This window comes from Lissotriton helveticus, chromosome 9 (assembly GCF_964261635.1).
Source record: "Lissotriton helveticus chromosome 9, aLisHel1.1, whole genome shotgun sequence".
In the NCBI taxonomy this organism is placed as follows: domain Eukaryota; kingdom Metazoa; phylum Chordata; class Amphibia; order Caudata; family Salamandridae; genus Lissotriton; species Lissotriton helveticus.
This window is the reverse complement of record NC_136070.1, coordinates 1287595314-1287614686: the sequence shown is the minus strand read 5'-3', so window position 1 is coordinate 1287614686 and position 19373 is coordinate 1287595314. Positions and strand designations below refer to the sequence as shown.

The window sequence follows — 19373 nt, the reverse complement described above, 5'->3', positions numbered from 1 at the left end:
TCTGATAACGGCCAGCCATTCTCATCTGAACTGATGAAACACGTTTCCCTTTTGTTAGGGTACCAGTGGAAGTTCCATTGTGTACGCCATCCTGAAGCAGCCGGTCTCGTAGAGAGACATAATCAGACCCTGAAAATACGTATTGCTAAAGTCTGTCAAGAAAAAGGTGTAGACTGGTTAGTTGCTCTGCCAGTCGCTCTGTTTTATATGCGCATGGTCGCACATTCCAGATCAGGTCTGTCCCCGTACGAGGTCGTATTCGGCCGCCCCCCTAATATGTGGGGTACACCTAGACCTCGAAGTATTACAGATGTTTCAAGTAATATGCTGACAGATTACCTAGCTTCCTTGATGTCTGCCCTACACTCTTGTCGTTCACAGGTTGCCGCCGCATTTCCAGACAATACCGAGGTGGCACCGCATGAAATCGTTCCCGGAAGTCTGGTTCTCGTAAGGAACTTTGATCGTTCAAGTCCGCTGGAGCCCCGCTGGAAGGAGCCCAAGCAAGTCCTCCTGGCCACCCGTACTGCCGTCAAGCTGGAAGGCAGGAAGGGCTGGGTACATTTGTCGCATGTAAAGAAGTTTTATGGACTAAAGACTGTTTCCAAGAACAATTCCGAGGATTTTAAAGACTGCCAAAGTACTATTCTCAAGGACTGTCCCGCAAATTACATTGATACGAAACCCTCCCTGTTAGAGAAAACTCCGCAGCAGGAGTATAAGTTAAAATTAAGGTCTAGTAAAATAAGTCAGCCAGTTTGATTGTCTAAGTCCTCCCCTAGGTGAAACGGTTAGACCGGTTTCTGACATGTATAAAATAGACCCCCATAGAGAGAGAGTTAGTGAGAACTCTAAAAGTTGCATTATTATTTTATGTTTTCTGCTATATCTCAGCCTTATGATTACCTGCATAAGTTATGCATTGTATTTATATTTTCCAGTTTCTCATGTAAATAAGTCTTCTAATACTACAGTAGAGCATACGTTTAGTGATCTGCCTCCTCATGAACTATCTTATCGTCTTGCTATGCGAAATAATTCCTTTATCCGCATGTTACATTATTCACACCAGACCAGCAATGCCACTAATTGTTGGGTGTGTGGTCGACTCCCCCCTTTCCAGACACCGAAGGGAGTTCTGCCACTCTTTCCTTATCCATTTTCACATAACGGTTCATGTGGAGCATGGTCCACGTTAACGTCATCCTCAAATTATATGTTCTTTCTTAACAGTACATGTTTTCCAGACAAGCAAGGTCTTCCCCACAGAACAGGGTTAGATCTAGAAAATGAAGTTTATAATTTGGGTAATTATTCTTCGAATTTCATGGTCCTGAATGTTCAGTCTGATACTACTCCAGACTTACCTGCTATGTCAGTACTACCAGTCAAAGGTGAATTATGTGTCAGAAAGAATGGTTCCGTACATGTAGGACATAGTGATTGTACTACTATTGTCAAGTATAGTGACAGTGGGAAATCTATTTTCAAAGCTTCACGTCATTCCTATTTTGTTTGTGGTCAGACCGCATATGTTCGTCTGCCCCTCGATTGGGAGGGAACCTGTTACATTGCCTTCCTACTGCCACCAGTTTTTCTAGCCCCACCTGACTATCATAGGAATTCCCACCTAGTACATACTAGACACAAGAGAGACCTCCCGATTGTTGATTATACTGAAACTGCTCTAGAACAATACATAGATATCAATAAAGGTGTCTTTCCCTACTTAGGTATTGTTGTGAATAGTAAACTGATACGTAGATTAACCAGAACACTTGAAGCAGTAGTGATTGAGACTACCTCTGCTCTAGGTAACTTAACCGAAGAGCAATCCTTTATGAGAATTGTCGTGCTCCAGAATCGTCTCGTCCTTGACGTCATACTGGCCGATAGGGGCGGGGCATGTAGAGTCATCGGATCTAGTTGCTGCATTTTCATTCCTAATAACGCGCCGTCTGTTTATTCAGCTATAACCAGACTCCATAAAATTGCCCATCTGCTACACCAAAATCCAGGCACCTGGACATGGTCCGGTTGGTTCTGGAATATAATTTCTGCCTGGGGATGGAAAGTATTGTCCTTTCTAGGTATTGCAGTAGCGATCATATTCAGTTGCTGCCTCTGTATACAATGTGGCCCTGCGATTTGCGGCATTTGTGCTACCTCTTGTATTCCTAGTCCCAAGTCCCGTTCTAAATCCAGTTCCAAGAAAATTCGAGACGAGCAAATGATACTGTATGAAATAATAGATGGTATCATGAATATTGATGTTTCCTGATGGAAACGTAGTGACAAGGAGGGAATGTGGAAAAGTAAATTTTGCCATGTTCTGTGTCCCTACGTGTTCCCCATCTTATGTTATGTGTGCATGATTAATATGCATATGTATTCCCCATGTTTGATTAAAGACGCACTTACAGTTGTGTCCATCTCTAGTATGCCAGTCCCCAGTTCTCGTGAAAGCTACGAGTATTAGGCCTATGTAAAGTTACGTTGCCACGTTTCCCAGTGTGCACGTTATTTCATTGAAAAGTCCCCGTTTCTAGGCCTCAAAAGGGCCCGGACACCAGATTCAGCTCCTGTCTCCTGAGCCCTCGCTGAGGAGCGATACAGCCCCCACCTGTATTCCTGACCCTTCACTTACTTCCTGCCTCACAGTGCCCGGCTCGGCCTGGCTCTGCCTGCTAGTCTGCCAAAAGTATGTTATGATTCTAGTTATCAGTCCAGCCCTCCTTCTCTGCATTCCTTAGCTACTGAATCGCATCAATAGTTTCCGTCATGGTCTAGCCTTTACGTCTCCATGTAAGAGAAATACTGTATTTATGGTCATTTAATATTCTTCAACACGCACTACATGTAGAATAATGCATGCACCAGTCTTAGAGTCTGTTAGTCTTTACCCCGATAACTTTTAGTTTATATCAACATGTTCTCTAAACATCAGATACTAGATAGTGTTTAGGTACATGTCGCCCTGACTCTCCAGACTTCAGTCTCTGCTCCTAGCGCAGAAGTCATAGCCCCCAGCTTCTCCTAGTAACACGTCATTGTCAGTTTGCGCGCACCACTAGGTTAGAGGTCCCGGCTCCTTGGGTAGCCCCCTCCATGTTTCCGCCCCATTTATGACATATTCTGTTACGTTTACATCACATGTCTATGTCCACACCTCCTGTTACACCCACTTTCACCCTTATCTTTTGCGACTGTTACTGACCCCACCCACTGCTCCGCCTATTGTATATATTGTAATGAAACTGTTTTAGTATATATGCTTGTGCACTGTTATTAAATGTATTCGCCGATCCTGCCCCCGGCAGCGCTGCCATCCTATTCCTGTGCAGGTTGTCCTGTTCCTGTCCTTTATGCTGTATTAAACCTGCAAACTCCTACTACCTCGAATCTTGACTCTTATTTATTGAGCTATCTGTTATTACTATGTCCAGTCAAAAATAGATCCGGTATTATTTATTTATATACCACACCTTGCCAGACAGGCACATCATCATCGGAGGCGACTTCAATATGGTCTTCGACTCGGCCCTAGATAGATCCGCCCAACGCTCTTCGCAAGCCGGGGAGTTCTCGGCCGGGTGTAAAACACAGTTGTCGTAGGTGGACCTCCACGATCTCTGGCGTTGCATGCACCCCACTGACAAAGGGTATTCGTATTACTCCCATGCACACAAAAGGTACACGAGACTGGACCATCTCCTGGTCACGACTCCGGTACGTGCTTTGGCCTCCACGACGGAGATGGGAGTGATCTCCCTATCGGACCATGCCCCGGTCTCCACCACGCTATGCCTGCCACCGGTATCTTGCCCTCCCAGGGTCTGGCACCTGAGGGACACGTTATTGCACAGGAAGGAGGTGGTTAAACACATAACGGATGCTATCCGTGACTATTTGTCCCACAATGATAACTCCCGACACCTCCCTGGCGACACAATGGGCGGCCTTGAAGGCTGTACTTAGAGGGGAGTTTCTAGCCATCTCCTCGGCTGAAAATAAGGAATGGCAGAGTAAAAGGGATGAACTCATCCAGCGGGTCCGTGAGCTTGAACAGATACACCGCCAGACGGGGGCCCCCCGGATCTGGAAGCAGCTTAAGGGGGCGAGGAAACTCCTGATGGCCCTGGACATGGACCGCGCGGAGTACGCTGCGCTGCGTTTGCGCCATACTTACTACACCAGGGGGGACCGCTGTGGCCGACTGCTGGCTAACAGGCTCCGGGTGACGCACCAGCGACAGATGGTGAAGGAGATCTCTGACCCCACGGGGTCGATGGTCACGGAGGACGCCCATATTGCCGAAACCTTCCGCAGGTTTTACGCAGATCTCTACACCGGGGATCCCCCGGAGGATTCTGCAACGACGGCATACTTGGACTGGAATCACCCTCCCTTCCCTGGCCCCCTCGCAGGCAGAGCACCTAGACAGAAAAATTCGAATCGAGGAGGTAATCTCCGCCATCGCCAAACTTAAGCATGGTAAGGCTCCGGGCCGGACGGATATACGTCTCTCTTTTATAAAACGTTTGCCATGTCGTTGGCTCCCCTCCTCACCCACCTATTTAACTCGTTCGCTGCTCCAGGAGCCATCCCACCGGACCTCCTACGGGCCTCTCTCACGGTCATCCCCAAGCCAGGGAAGGACCGGTCACAATGCGGCTCCTATAGGCCGATATCTCTCTTGAATGTAGATCTTAAGCTGTATACCGGGATCCTTACGGCCCGACTGGCCCCCCATTTGCCGGGACTTCTAGACCAGGACCAGGCAGGATTCGTCCCCGGGTGACAGACGGTGGACAACACCAAGAGGATCGTCCACCTAATAGAGAAGGCCTCCCGAATTCCTGGAGAAAGAATGATGTTAGCGGTGGACGCTGAAAAAGCGTTTGACCGGGTACATTGGCCCTATCTAGAACAAGTCCTGCGGAAGGTGGGTATAGGAGAGAAATTTCGATCCATGATCCTTAGTTGCTATAAATTCCCAACAGCTGTAGTACGGGTGAATGGTTACAGTTCCCGGAGCTTTGACATTGAGAGGGGAACTAGGCAGGGGTGCCCGCTTTCGCCCCTGCTCTTCGCCCTTTACATGGAGCCCTTTGCACAACGGATACGCACCAACCCGGCGGCAACAGGGGTGCAGTTCGGGGGCTTCACTCACACCATAAGCCTCTTTGCAGACGACATTATACTGTCGTTAGATGAGCTCCGGTCTGCCCTCCCGGTGTGCATTGAGGAGCTGGACTCCTTTGCTGCTGTTGCAGGCTTCAGAATGAATATGGGGAAGTCGGTGGCCCTGGACGTATCCCTTGCGCCAGCCACTAGATCTTACCTACAAGGCTTGTTCCCACTGCTCTGTTCGTCGGATCTGGTGCCTTACCTGGGGATCCAGCTAGCTCCCACCTTGCCAGCTATGGTGACAGCTAACTATACCACCTTGGGCAAGAAGATCCGGGAGGAACTCGGACGGTGGAATCGCAGCACCCTTTCCTGGTTGGGCAGAATAGCTGCAGTTAAAATGACGGTCCTACCCCAGATTCTGTACCTATTCAGAGCCCTACCGCTCCAGCCGCCCGCTGGGTGGATCCAACAGACGCAGGCAAACCTCTCGCGTTTTATTTGGCAAGGCAGAAAGCCCAGAATGAGGAGGACACTTTCTATGCTAGCCCCCGAGGCTGGAGGGTTAGGGATACCAGATCTCCGCAAGTACTGCCAAGCGGCACAGCTACGTTATCTAGTAGAATGGAGTAGGTGGGAATCGGACAAGCACTGGCTTTTCCAGGACCAGGCAGTGGCGGGCCGGCCCCTACAGGAGGTACCATTTCTGCGCCGGACTCATCGCCCCGCGAATTTATATGCCTCCTTTGTCACCAGGGTGCCCCTATGAGTCTGGGATGCCACCAACATCGTTCACAATCTTACCACATTCCCGTCGCCACTCACACCGCTGGTAGACAATCCAGACTTTACCCCGGGGATGGAACACGGGGCCTTTACCCACTGGCGTGCGGCCGGGTGTCGGGCCCTGTGTCATGTGCATGGCCCAGAGGGGGTTATCCCCTTCCCGCGCTTCCGACAGGGACACTCATTCCCAGAGTCCGAGAGACTCCGCTACATGCAGGTTCACCACTGGGCACTACACCCACAGGTACGGGAAGCGGCTGATAGGCAACTCCTCCCTTATGAGAGATGGCTCATGACTCGCACATCAGATGCGAAACGGATTACAGACCTCTATAAGCTACTGCAACCACCTTCTTCACACTTATACAAACCCGGGGAGGGAACGCTGGGAACGGGAATTGGGCAGGACACTGAGCCATATGGAATGGGAGCAGATATCCTACAGAGCTAGGCACTCAGCATACCATATGGGACTCACTGACTAAGGTCTCTACCTACTGGTACTATACCCCAGAACGAGTACACGAAACGGACCGTAGTAAGGACAGCGCTTGTTGGAGGGGATGCGGGCATGTGGGAACACGGACACACATTCTGTGGGAATGTCCACTCTTAGACTCTTACTGGAAAGAAGTGATAGATGATATAGACTCCCATTTCGACATCTAACTGCCACGCTTCCCAGCATACACATTGTTAGGCCTCCCAAAAAGATTAACGTACCCCCTTAGATCTCGCAGTGGCAGACAGATAGCTATTGCATTAGGCTCAGCAGTACAGAGCATCCTGCTACACTGGCGCACCACCACGCTTCCCTCTATCACGGGCTGGCTCCATAGACTGTGGCATGGATTGGGAATGGAGAAACTGTCGCTCGCAGTGGCAGGGGCTGTAGAGCAATTTGACGACCTCTGGCAGCCGTCCCAGTCTCTGCTGCTCACTGAATTCAGGGAACTCACCTGCCCAAGATACCTCCGCCTCTTACGGCTTACGACACCTGTAGACTCGACCTCTTGAATGGAAGCTGGGCTAGTTTCTTTCACTAAAGAGCGACCACAGGGGGTGGCAAGGGTTAGGCCTGCGCACTGGATGAACGGGGGGAGGGGGGAAAGGGGTTCCGGGAGTTGGGGCTCTGGGGGAAGTTGGGGGGGGGAGGGTTGTTATTTTATTTTATTGCAACACAGCCTGGCTTTACGTGTCGCTGCGGACTAGCCTGCGGTTGAGATATCCTTTGGAGATGCTAACGCCGAGAGCGCGGCCCTGGCCGCAGTGACCTGACGTCTTATGCGCTCTGTATGTTTTGTTTCCATGTGTTGCACCAATAAAAATGCTTTAAACCTAAAGGGAAGAGAAGAAATGAGTAATGATGAATCCGACCAATGGTATGTAAGAGGCAGGGTCCAAACCCCTGTAAGTGAAAAAAAATCTCACTAGCAACAGTGCATAAGCCGTTTCCGGTGAGACCTAAAAATTAGGCGCAACAGTGCATTTAATGACACAATTCGGACAAGTTTCATACCTTGGTTGTGTCCTGGAAAAACATGGCCTCTACAGAGGCATTTGGGGTTCACCCACCACCATGAAAACTTGCAAAAAACGGTGGCAAAACTGCATTACTCAAGACAACTATACAAAAAATTATTAAAAGCCAAGGGTTTTAGTGCAGTTCAAATAATCTGGGAAGTTCACTTCTCAGGACATTTAAAGTTTTAAATATATATAGTATATTCTCTCACATCTGCATTCAACTCCCGTCCAGGTTTATATTCTGTCCTTTACAAGTAGCCTGTCAGGGAGACAGAGGGGGGTGAGCCGGAGACAGACAGAGGGGGCTGAGCCGGAGACAGACAGAGGGGGCTGAGCCGGAGACAGACAGAGGGGGCTGAGCCGGAGACAGACAGAGAGGGGTGAGCCGGAGACAGACAGGGGGGCTGAGCCGGAGACAGACAGAGGGGGGTGAGCGGGAGACAGACAGAGGGGGCTGAGCGGGAGACAGACAGAGGGGGCTGAGCCGGAGACAGACAGAGGGGGCTGAGCCGGAGACAGACAGAGGGGGCTGAGCCGGAGACAGACAGAGGGGGCTGAGCCGGAGACAGACAGAGGGGGCTGAGCCGGAGACAGACAGAGGGGGCTGAGCCGGAGACAGACAGAGGGGGCTGAGCCGGAGACAGACAGAGGGGGCTGAGCCGGAGACAGACAGAGGGGGCTGAGCCGGAGACAGACAGAGGGGGCTGAGCCGGAGACAGACAGAGGGGGCTGAGCCGGAGACAGACAGTGGGGGCTGAGCCGGAGACAGACAGTGGGGGCTGAGCCGGAGACAGACAGAGGGGGCTGAGCCGGAGACAGACAGAGGGGGCTGAGCCGGAGACAGACAGAGGGGGCTGAGCCGGAGACAGACAGAGGGGGCTGAGCCGGAGACAGACAGAGGGGGGTGAGCCGGAGACAGACAGAGGGGGGTGAGCCGGAGACAGACAGAGGGGGGTGAGCGGGAGACAGACAGAGGGGGGTGAGCGGGAGACAGACAGAGGGGGCTGAGCGGGAGACAGACAGAGGGGGCTGAGCGGGAGACAGACAGAGGGGGCTGAGCGGGAGACAGACAGAGGGGGCTGAGCGGGAGACAGACAGAGGGGGCTGAGCCGGAGACAGACAGTGGGGGCTGAGCCGGAGACAGACAGAGTGGGCTGAGCCGGAGACAGACAGAGTGGGCTGAGCCGGAGACAGACAGAGGGGGCTGAGCCGGAGACAGACAGAGGGGGCTGAGCCGGAGACAGACAGAGGGGGCTGAGCCGGAGACAGACAGAGGGGGCTGAGCCGGAGACAGACAGAGGGGGCTGAGCCGGAGACAGACAGAGGGGGCTGAGCCGGAGACAGACAGAGGGGGCTGAGCCGGAGACAGACAGAGGGGGCTGAGCCGGAGACAGACAGAGGGGGCTGAGCGGGAGACAGACAGAGGGGGCTGAGCGGGAGACAGACAGAGGGGGCTGAGCGGGAGACAGACAGAGGGGGCTGAGCGGGAGACAGACAGAGGGGGCTGAGCGGGAGACAGACAGAGGGGGCTGAGCGGGAGACAGACAGAGGGGGCTGAGCGGGAGACAGACAGAGGGGGCTGAGCGGGAGACAGACAGAGGGGGCTGAGCGGGAGACAGACAGAGGGGGCTGAGCGGGAGACAGACAGAGGGGGCTGAGCGGGAGATAGAGGGGGCTGAGCGGGAGATAGAGGGGGCTGAGCGGGAGATAGAGGGGGCTGAGCGGGAGATAGAGGGGGCTGAGCGGGAGAGTAAGGGTGAGACTGAAGTGGGCCACAAAGGGTGAGACTAAGGTGGGAGACGGACCTTCACGGCTCACACAGCACAGCCTCCGCTGCATATCTCCAAGGCCTCAAGCAGCACTACTCAAGGTCACAAAAAGCCTGCTTCGTGTAGACCACGAGGCGCCTGCACCGGCCATGAAACGAGAGGCAGTAGCAAGTGCCCTCTGGCGCCAAGAAATGCTTCAGCACAAAGCATCGCAGACTCAGTCAGAATTGCAAATATTTTATCAGTTTGTGAGTTTCACTATCGAACTGAAGTTGGTTTAAAGTTGGATAATGAACTCGTGTTACAAAAAAAAGCGTGTAATTAAAAAAAACGTATATATATATATATATATATATATATATTTTTTTTTAGTAAAATACCAGCATGATTCCCAAATCCCAGTATGCTACACATTAACAGACTACCATCACCCCATGGATGCCTATTAATGCCAAGAGCTACCACTACTAAACCACACTAGTATGCTGCAGACAGTGGCTGTGCACAGTGAGGCCTCCTGCGGGCACCCAGGCGGCACAGGTTGGCAGAGCACAGGCCCTGTGTGGCATCGAGCAGGTTTCCAGCAGGTGCCCAGGCGGCACAGGTTGGCAGAGCACAGGCCCTTCGTGGCATTGAGCGGGCTTCCAGCCGGTGCCCAGGCGGCACAGGTTGGCAGAGCACAGGCCCTTCGTGGCATTGAGCGGGCTTCCAGCCGTTGCCCTGCTCCTCCACGGTACAACTTCATGCCACCTCAGGACCTGCACAGTGACTACAGGGGACTTCAGCATCTAGACCCCTGCGGCATAGGACCCCAAGCAGTGGACGGTGCCAAGGCCACGCCCCAAGGGAACAGGGTTCAAGGAATTAAAAGAGCTACGAGGCAGAGGGGCACCTTATCAGCAAATTGGAGATCAGAGGCCACCACTGCTGGTCCAAAAACAGAGATGATGAGGATTTGGGCCTTCTGGGACATTGACAGAGAATGATCCCAAACAGGCAGAAAAATCGACCCAAAAGGAGGAGCGGACCTCTGACCTCTGACCATTCCACGTAGTTCTGGTTGAATCTGCTAAGAGTAGGATCTTTTCACCCCGAGCTGTGGGCGTTTGGAAGATTGGTGGTTTCAGCAGAGCAGGCACCCAGGGACGCTCTGCGCATTCACATCTGTACACATCCTTCAGTGGCCCTGCACATTCACATCTGTACACATCCTTCAGTGGCCCTGCGCATTCACATCTGTACACATCCTTCAGTGGCCCTGCACATTCACGTCTGTACACATCCTTCAGTGGCCCTGCACATTCACGTCTGTACACATCCTTCAGTGGCCCTGCACATTCACGTCTGTACACATCCTTCAGTGGCCCTGCACATTCACGTCTGTACACATCCTTCAGTGGCCCTGCACATTCACGTCTGTACACATCCTTCAGTGGCCCTGCACATTCACGTCTGTACACATCCTTCAGTGGCCCTGCACATTCACGTCTGTACACATCCTTCAGTGGCCCTGCACATTCACGTCTGTACACATCCTCCAGTGGCCCTGCACATTCACATCTGTACACATCCTCCAGTGGCCCTGCACATTCACGTCTGTACACATCCTCCAGTGGCCCTGCACATTCACGTCTGTACACATCCTCCAGTGGCCCTGCACATTCACGTCTGTACACATCCTCCAGTGGCCCTGCACATTCACGTCTGTACACATCCTCCAGTGGCCCTGCACATTCACGTCTGTACACATCCTCCAGTGGCCCTGCACATTCACGTCTGTACACATCCTCCAGTGGCCCTGCACATTCACGTCTGTACACATCCTCCAGTGGCCCTGCACATTCACGTCTGTACACATCCTCCAGTGGCCCTGCACATTCACGTCTGTACACATCCTCCAGTGGCCCTGCACATTCACGTCTGTACACATCCTCCAGTGGCCCTGCACATTCACGTCTGTACACATCCTCCAGTGGCCCTGCACATTCACGTCTGTACACATCCTCCAGTGGCCCTGCACATTCACGTCTGTACACATCCTTCAGTGGCCCTGCACATTCACGTCTGTACACATCCTTCAGTGGCCCTGCACATTCACGTCTGTACACATCCTTCAGTGGCCCTGCACATTCACGTCTGTACACATCCTTCAGTGGCCCTGCACATTCACGTCTGTACACATCCTTCAGTGGCCCTGCACATTCACGTCTGTACACATCCTCCAGTGGCCCTGCACATTCACGTCTGTACACATCCTCCAGTGGCCCTGCACATTCACGTCTGTACACATCCTCCAGTGGCCCTGCACATTCACGTCTGTACACATCCTCCAGTGGCCCTGCACATTCACGTCTGTACACATCCTCCAGTGGCCCTGCACATTCACGTCTGTACACATCCTTCAGTGGCCCTGCACATTCACGTCTGTACACATCCTTCAGTGGCCCTGCACATTCACGTCTGTACACATCCTTCAGTGGCCCTGCACATTCACGTCTGTACACATCCTTCAGTGGCCCTGCACATTCACGTCTGTACACATCCTTCAGTGGCCCTGCACATTCACGTCTGTACACATCCTTCAGTGGCCCTGCACATTCACGTCTGTACACATCCTCCAGTGGCCCTGCACATTCACGTCTGTACACATCCTCCAGTGGCCCTGCACATTCACGTCTGTACACATCCTCCAGTGGCCCTGCACATTCACGTCTGTACACATCCTCCAGTGGCCCTGCACATTCACGTCTGTACACATCCTCCAGTGGCCCTGCACATTCACGTCTGTACACATCCTCCAGTGGCCCTGCACATTCACGTCTGTACACATCCTTCAGTGGCCCTGCACATTCACGTCTGTACACATCCTTCAGTGGCCCTGCACATTCACGTCTGTACACATCCTTCAGTGGCCCTGCACATTCACGTCTGTACACATCCTTCAGTGGCCCTGCACATTCACGTCTGTACACATCCTTCAGTGGCCCTGCACATTCACGTCTGTACACATCCTTCAGTGGCCCTGCACATTCACGTCTGTACACATCCTTCAGTGGCCCTGCACATTCACGTCTGTACACATCCTTCAGTGGCCCTGCACATTCACGTCTGTACACATCCTTCAGTGGCCCTGCACATTCACGTCTGTACACATCCTTCAGTGGCCCTGCACATTCACGTCTGTACACATCCTTCAGTGGCCCTGCACATTCACATCTGTACACATCCTCCAGTGGCCCTGCACATTCACATCTGTACACATCCTCCAGTGGCCCTGCACATTCACATCTGTACACATCCTCCAGTGGCCCTGCACATTCACATCTGTACACATCCTCCAGTGGCCCTGCACATTCACATCTGTACACATCCTCCAGTGGCCCTGCACATTCACATCTGTACACATCCTCCAGTGGCCCTGCACATTCACATCTGTACACATCCTCCAGTGGCCCTGCACATTCACATCTGTACACATCCTCCAGTGGCCCTGCACATTCACATCTGTACACATCCTCCAGTGGCCCTGCACATTCACATCTGTACACATCCTCCAGTGGCCCTGCACATTCACATCTGTACACATCCTCCAGTGGCCCTGCACATTCACATCTGTACACATCCTCCAGTGGCCCTGCACATTCACATCTGTACACATCCTCCAGTGGCCCTGCACATTCACATCTGTACACATCCTCCAGTGGCCCTGCACATTCACATCTGTACACATCCTCCAGTGGCCCTGCACATTCACATCTGTACACATCCTCCAGTGGCCCTGCACATTCACATCTGTACACATCCTCCAGTGGCCCTGCACATTCACATCTGTACACATCCTCCAGTGGCCCTGCACATTCACATCTGTACACATCCTCCAGTGGCCCTGCACATTCACATCTGTACACATCCTCCAGTGGCCCTGCACATTCACATCTGTACACATCCTCCAGTGGCCCTGCACATTCACATCTGTACACATCCTCCAGTGGCCCTGCACATTCACATCTGTACACATCCTCCAGTGGCCCTGCACATTCACATCTGTACACATCCTCCAGTGGCCCTGCACATTCACATCTGTACACATCCTCCAGTGGCCCTGCACATTCACATCTGTACACATCCTCCAGTGGCCCTGCACATTCACATCTGTACACATCCTCCAGTGGCCCTGCACATTCACATCTGTACACATCCTCCAGTGGCCCTGCACATTCACATCTGTACACATCCTCCAGTGGCCCTGCACATTCACATCTGTACACATCCTCCAGTGGCCCTGCACATTCACATCTGTACACATCCTCCAGTGGCCCTGCACATTCACATCTGTACACATCCTCCAGTGGCCCTGCACATTCACATCTGTACACATCCTCCAGTGGCCCTGCACATTCACATCTGTACACATCCTCCAGTGGCCCTGCACATTCACATCTGTACACATCCTCCAGTGGCCCTGCACATTCACATCTGTACACATCCTCCAGTGGCCCTGCACATTCACATCTGTACACATCCTTCAGTGGCCCTGCACATTCACATCTGTACACATCCTTCAGTGGCCCTGCACATTCACATCTGTACACATCCTTCAGTGGCCCTGCAGCTCCCCGGGCCCGCCTCTCACCTCTATGTGATGCAAAGATCTGAAGACCGACAGGTCAAAGGGCAGCAGGTGCTCCTCGATGTTACTGGTTCCAACTGGTCCCCTGGTGCCGGAGACCTACAAATAGACAATGGGATATGAGCATTGCAACGCATGTAAGAGGGGTGTTCAGAGGGAGACACCGGGCAAGTGACCAACAGAACATTGCACAAGAACTCGGTGATAAAAGACAACGACACAAGTAAAAACCCTGTCCATTAACAAGAAATAAAGGAGGGCAGAGGGTCCAGTCTGGGCGCAGCTTCGCAGCCACACTAGGGCACAGCTTCGCCAGCCATGTCAGGGCGCAGCTGTGCAGCCAATGCAGGGCGCAGCTTCGCCAGCCACGCCAGGGGACAGCTTCACCAGCCATTCCAGGGTTTCGGTCTGTAGCGGGCAGAGTAAAAGTTCCTTGGTCCCACTCCGTTCGGACGCTGGGACTGTGGTCAGTTCAGGGATGCCCCCCTCACCCAATAGGTACTTGCAAATTGTGCATGCTATTTCAGAGGTGCCAAAAGGACACAGTGTTGCACCCCTGAAATTGGAATGTGAACACATGTTGCGCACACACATGCCCTAAGATGCCCTAAGGGCATGTGCGTGTGTAACCAGGAACTTTGAAAAATGTACTTTAGTGCATTTTTCAAAGTTTTTGCAAATTACCATCAAGTTCAAATTGATGGTAATTTGAGACTCCTATTTGCAAAATCACTATTTGCGATTTCATCATGCATTGCATTAAGGGAATTGCAATTTGCGATTCCCTAAATGCAATCACGATTAATTAATTGCTATTTGTGCGATTCCTTAAATTACGATTTTTTTCATTTGGGATGATGGATCCCAAATGCAAAAATACCGGTCGCAAAGGGGCAGATTCTGTTTACGACCGTTTTTTCGGTTGATGCATGGGCCCATTATCTTTTGTGCGCTGTATTGTCTTATCTGTAGAACTATGTGAAAATGCAATGCTCTTTTCAACTGAAGAGGTGTTGCCTGGAATGATAGAGCAATACCACACCATGCATATTCACTCTGCGACAGTTTACGACACTCTAAGACACTCTACTCCACGACACCCCACTCTATGCATGACGATCCGTGACAATCAACTCCGCTCTATGCCGCCATGCTCTACAGCAGTGTTTCCCAAACTGTGGTCCGCGGACCCCCAGGGGTCCGTGACACGTTCCCAGGGGGTCCGCAAGCAGCAGTTTTAAACACACTTAAAAGTTCCTTGAATAATCTGTTGTTTTTGGGCAACAATTAAAGTGTCAAGATAACTCCAGTGATTAATGTACCTGCTGGGGAGAGATGCGTGTTTTGTTCAGTAGCAGGTTTAACTCATCTAAGATAGCTCAGAGGGTTAATATGCCTGCTGCAAAGAATGTGTACCATGCATATAAAAAAAACAGTTGTTTATGTGCATAGCTCAGTGGGTTACTTCTTTGTCACAGAGATTCTTTTGTTATTATGCAGTCTAGCAGTTACAATCATAATCCAGCACCTTCAGCTATGACCTTCCATCAAATAGCAGCATGCAAACTGCATGGTACACGTTAGTATGCTATCTTTTTCCCCCAGCATTTCACAATTCTCACATTGCCAAAAAGGTTTGTTTGGGTAGAATTAAATTGTTATAATTAAAGTAAAAACTAACCACTATGTTACATTCTGAATCAAGATTTTGTGCTTTTCCAGACAAAGCACTCTGAAAAAATGCTCACCTGTATGGATGACATGTGAATGTCCCCTTTGCATTATGTAACAAAACATTTTCTATACACTGATTTACACACGTACGATTTATTGTCACTGTAAGTGTGTGATGTAAAGTGCTCTGACACCTACACTTGTATGAGAGATGCTATAAAAAAAATGAAATACATGTGACAGCGGGGCTATTGAGAGAAGAGAGGCACTTTGTTGGAGGGTGATAGTGAGGATTCATAGAAGAGCGCCAAAAAGATTGTTCTATTGGTGCATAGTGAGGTTATCATTTACTATGCTTTAAAAGCAAATACATTTCAATATATAATGACAAATGTATTGCAGAATGCACCATTTTTCCCCATATTTTCTTGGTGGGGGCACCCCTCAAAGTTTGCTTTGCAGTGGCCAGGCTCACTCACTGCACTCAGGGGCAGATAAGGATGGCGGACGGATTGCCACCGCTATGCAGGCAGTGGCGAGCCGCCCGATATTTGTGACCGTCCGCCACCTATTTCCCCCCCGCCATATTACAATGGCGGATGGGACTGCGGCAGATGGAAACACCGTCCGCCGATTTTACGCCCCGGTCGCCTTGTGGTCGGGGCGGAAAAGGGTTCATATGGCTGGCAGTGTCTTCCAGACACCGCCAGCCATATTAGGATGGCCTCATGCAGATGCCTTTCCGTGGCGGCATAATTGGCATAGCGGGACCGCCGCTCACGTAGCGGACGGCCCCGTTTTCCACAGGGATGGCGGGCGGGCAAAGTCCGTCCGCCATCCTAATCGGCCCCTTAGTACTGGGACTGGCCTGACAACATTTGCCAGGGCTGTATTGGATTTCCAGTCTAGCCCTGGCAGGAGCCTCAGTCTGCGAATTAGAACTAAATATTGAAAAGATAGTCGCCGAGATGCAGCACTAACCATTCCATTAAAAGTTTTCGATTTTGCTAATTCTTCCTATGTACAATATTAAGATCTTTAGAGATTTGAGTATTTGTTTGGTGTACCCAAGTGTTTTCTTTTTTCAAACTACTGTTTTAATGTTTGAAATTTAAATCGTACAAATTGTTTGGGGGTCCTCGGCTTCCAGTAGTGACTCAATAGGGGTCCTCAGAAGTCAAAAGTTTGGGAACCACTGCTCTACAACAATGTACTCCGCAACACTCTGCGACGCGACACTCTGCGACGGCACTAACATTGAGCCCTGCTGAACAGCAGCCACGCTGATGGACAACATGGCTGAAACACATTGACAAAGCCAATAGCTCTTGCATAGACAATACCTGCTGGCTTTGCCAATGCTGGTTTTCCCTCTGCACTCTCAGAGTTGGAAGGCCTGGGCCAGAAAATGAGTGCTTTCCGAGGAGGGCCCTCAGAGGATAAATTAAAACAGAAAAAAAACAAAAAATTTGCAGTGTTATGGATAGCCAGCCCAATCCACTACCAGGGGACAGGCAAAGAATGGTGCACTTTGGAATGCAGCCTCTAGATGGCGCTGCAGTGTTAAAGGTGGAGTGCTTTACGCAGTTCACTGGAGAGTGAAAAGATAGGTTACAAAATATTCGCTGCACAATTGAAACCGGGTTTTCTTGTCTATACTATGCATGGATGAGAAAGAATGAATGTGTAATGCCAGCACGTGCACTGCCAGTGTAACATGAACACTTATGCATTACAAAGGGAGCAGATGGAATTTCCCAAACACCCATAGGAAAGGAAGAGACACAAAAATAAGTCATAGGGGCACATCAAAACTCTCATCGACATTGTCTAATGGCTGAAGGTTCCTGAGCCAAAGGCGCGAATGTCTGAAGGAGGCTGAATTAGAAGATTGTAATGCCGAGAGCTCCATTTAAGGGAAGGAGTGCTGCGGGCTTCTAATGGCTGGTAGAAGCCCGGAGCTCAAACATGCCAATGTTTAACAAAGGCCTCGTGAGCCCGAGGGGTTTTAAATCCCTTCCGGCCCGTGAGGCCTTTGTGTTACAAATTAGAACGTTCTGCCCTCTATGGGCGTAAGTTCTAACTGTCCCAGAGCCCTCCGTATCGGGCTCTACCGGCCAATTAAAGGTCCGCTCCCTTGTTAAAGGTCCCCGCATTTGGCTCGGGCCTTTAACTCTGGAGCGGGCCTTTAATGGCAGGTAGAGCGCGCCACGTCAAGCTCTAAGGCTATAATACAGTAACTATGTAATTATTGGTGCTCATGTAGTGCAAACCTAGCTAGAAGTAGAAGTGCTGCAGATGACCAGGGTGGAATGGGAGGCCATCTACTAGGTTACACACCCAAAGTAGGGATTACACAAATGTAATTCAAGCATTAGATTTCACATTCTTAGGGAGAGGAAGTGATTTGCGGAGAATCAACGATGCCGAGACAAGCTCCAAGGCTGGGATTCAGACCCCCGTCCCATGTTCCAAAGTCAGCAGCTGTCGCCGCTTAATCCTTGCTCTGTCCGCGTACTCCAATCCGTTGCGGAGATGTTCTTGTAGCTTTCCTAGTTTCTTGTGTACAGACCGGGCTGTCCCTGATCACAGGCAGTTCTTTGGGGATGGGGCAGTGTGGCTGGTTAGGTCGCGCCTAGGCAGCGCGTGCACGGTCTCTTCAAGACATGTTGCATCTACTCTATGGACTTCAAGCACGCTCATCGTTTTTCATTTGTTCTTCTGTGTGCTTTTCGGATATCCTTGCTTCTCAGTGGTGCATCGCTCTCATTTGTCCCTCCTTTTACTGTTTGGTTCCCTCCCATGGAGACTGGCCCGATCACATGTACTCGTTCCCTTCGGTTTACTTATTTTAGTTTTGGCAGACTCTTTTTTTGTGTCTCGGCTCGTTATTTTGGAATGTTGTGCTTGTGTTCAGCTGATGGCATTTTTCAACCATAAGGTATTGTGTGTAAACAGTCTGTTTAATTACTTTACAAGCCCAAACAGCTTGCTTTTCGATCGGCTCGTATTTTTGGAATGTAGTTTTATTTAGCTCAGCTCTCAGCATTTGGCATTTTTCAAGCATTCGGTAGTGTGTGTAAACAAAGGTTATTTAATTAATTTAGAAGCCCACACTGCTCTTATTTTATTGGCCTTTTCAAATTTCTCTGACTTCAAAGTGTGAGAATTCCCCTCGCTGCTTGTTGCTTTAGCGAATCACCAGACCTTCAGCAGCCCAACCTTGCAGCACGGTTAAGGTGGTTGATCTTCGGCATCTGTAACTTTCTCCTTTTTAAAAATACAAATATGCATATGTGTAAATGAGTACATAAGATGTGGCACTTTTGTACAGTTCTTTGGAGGCGAGGGCTCTCTGCCAACAAAAAACATGAAAGCAAATTAAGCAGTCCATCTAGTTCCATGCCACGAGCTGCGCCTCTTCTATGTTAGGTTTGTTTGCAACATGTAGCGCTCTCTTTTACGACAGCCAGTTACAAACAGGGACTTTGGCTTGCTGTACGGATGGAGTGTCAGTAGGAAGACAAAGACGCAGGATTTGAGCAGCGTTAGCGCACTGGAGAGGTGGGGCGTGCTTTTATTGAGAGGTTATCGCATAGGGGTACTCATCTTCATAGATTAGGGGTGCCTCATTTCAACAATTCCCTATTAAATAGGATTACTTCGAAGTCGGTGCAACTCCTGCGGTCTTACTCACAGTTACAGACCACAAGGGTATTTTCTTTAAAAGAGCTCAATCCTGTAGGTGAACTTTGCGATTCTTGTGCTGCGCACGCCTTTGGCTTCTGCTTTAAGAAACAGACCCCACTCTACACAGCAAAGAGGGCGAGCTGGTCAGCTCGGTCCTCGTGTCCGTA

General features: G+C 50.7%; 1 protein-coding gene across 5 annotated transcripts in view; it reads right to left on the bottom strand.

Annotated features, from left to right (window-relative positions):
- NISCH (nischarin) overlaps window positions 1-19373 on the bottom strand; it is a 186180-nt gene that overhangs the window by 129807 nt on the left and 37000 nt on the right. For all 5 annotated transcript variants that reach the window (XR_013601160.1, XM_078661890.1, XM_078661891.1 and 2 more), the window contains exon 6: window positions 13846-13941. Coding sequence is in view for 4 of the 5 variants with exons in the window: in XM_078661890.1 (XP_078518016.1) it covers window positions 13846-13941 (96 nt within the window). In the remaining variant the exon portion in view is untranslated. The remainder of the gene's footprint in view (window positions 1-13845; window positions 13942-19373) is intronic.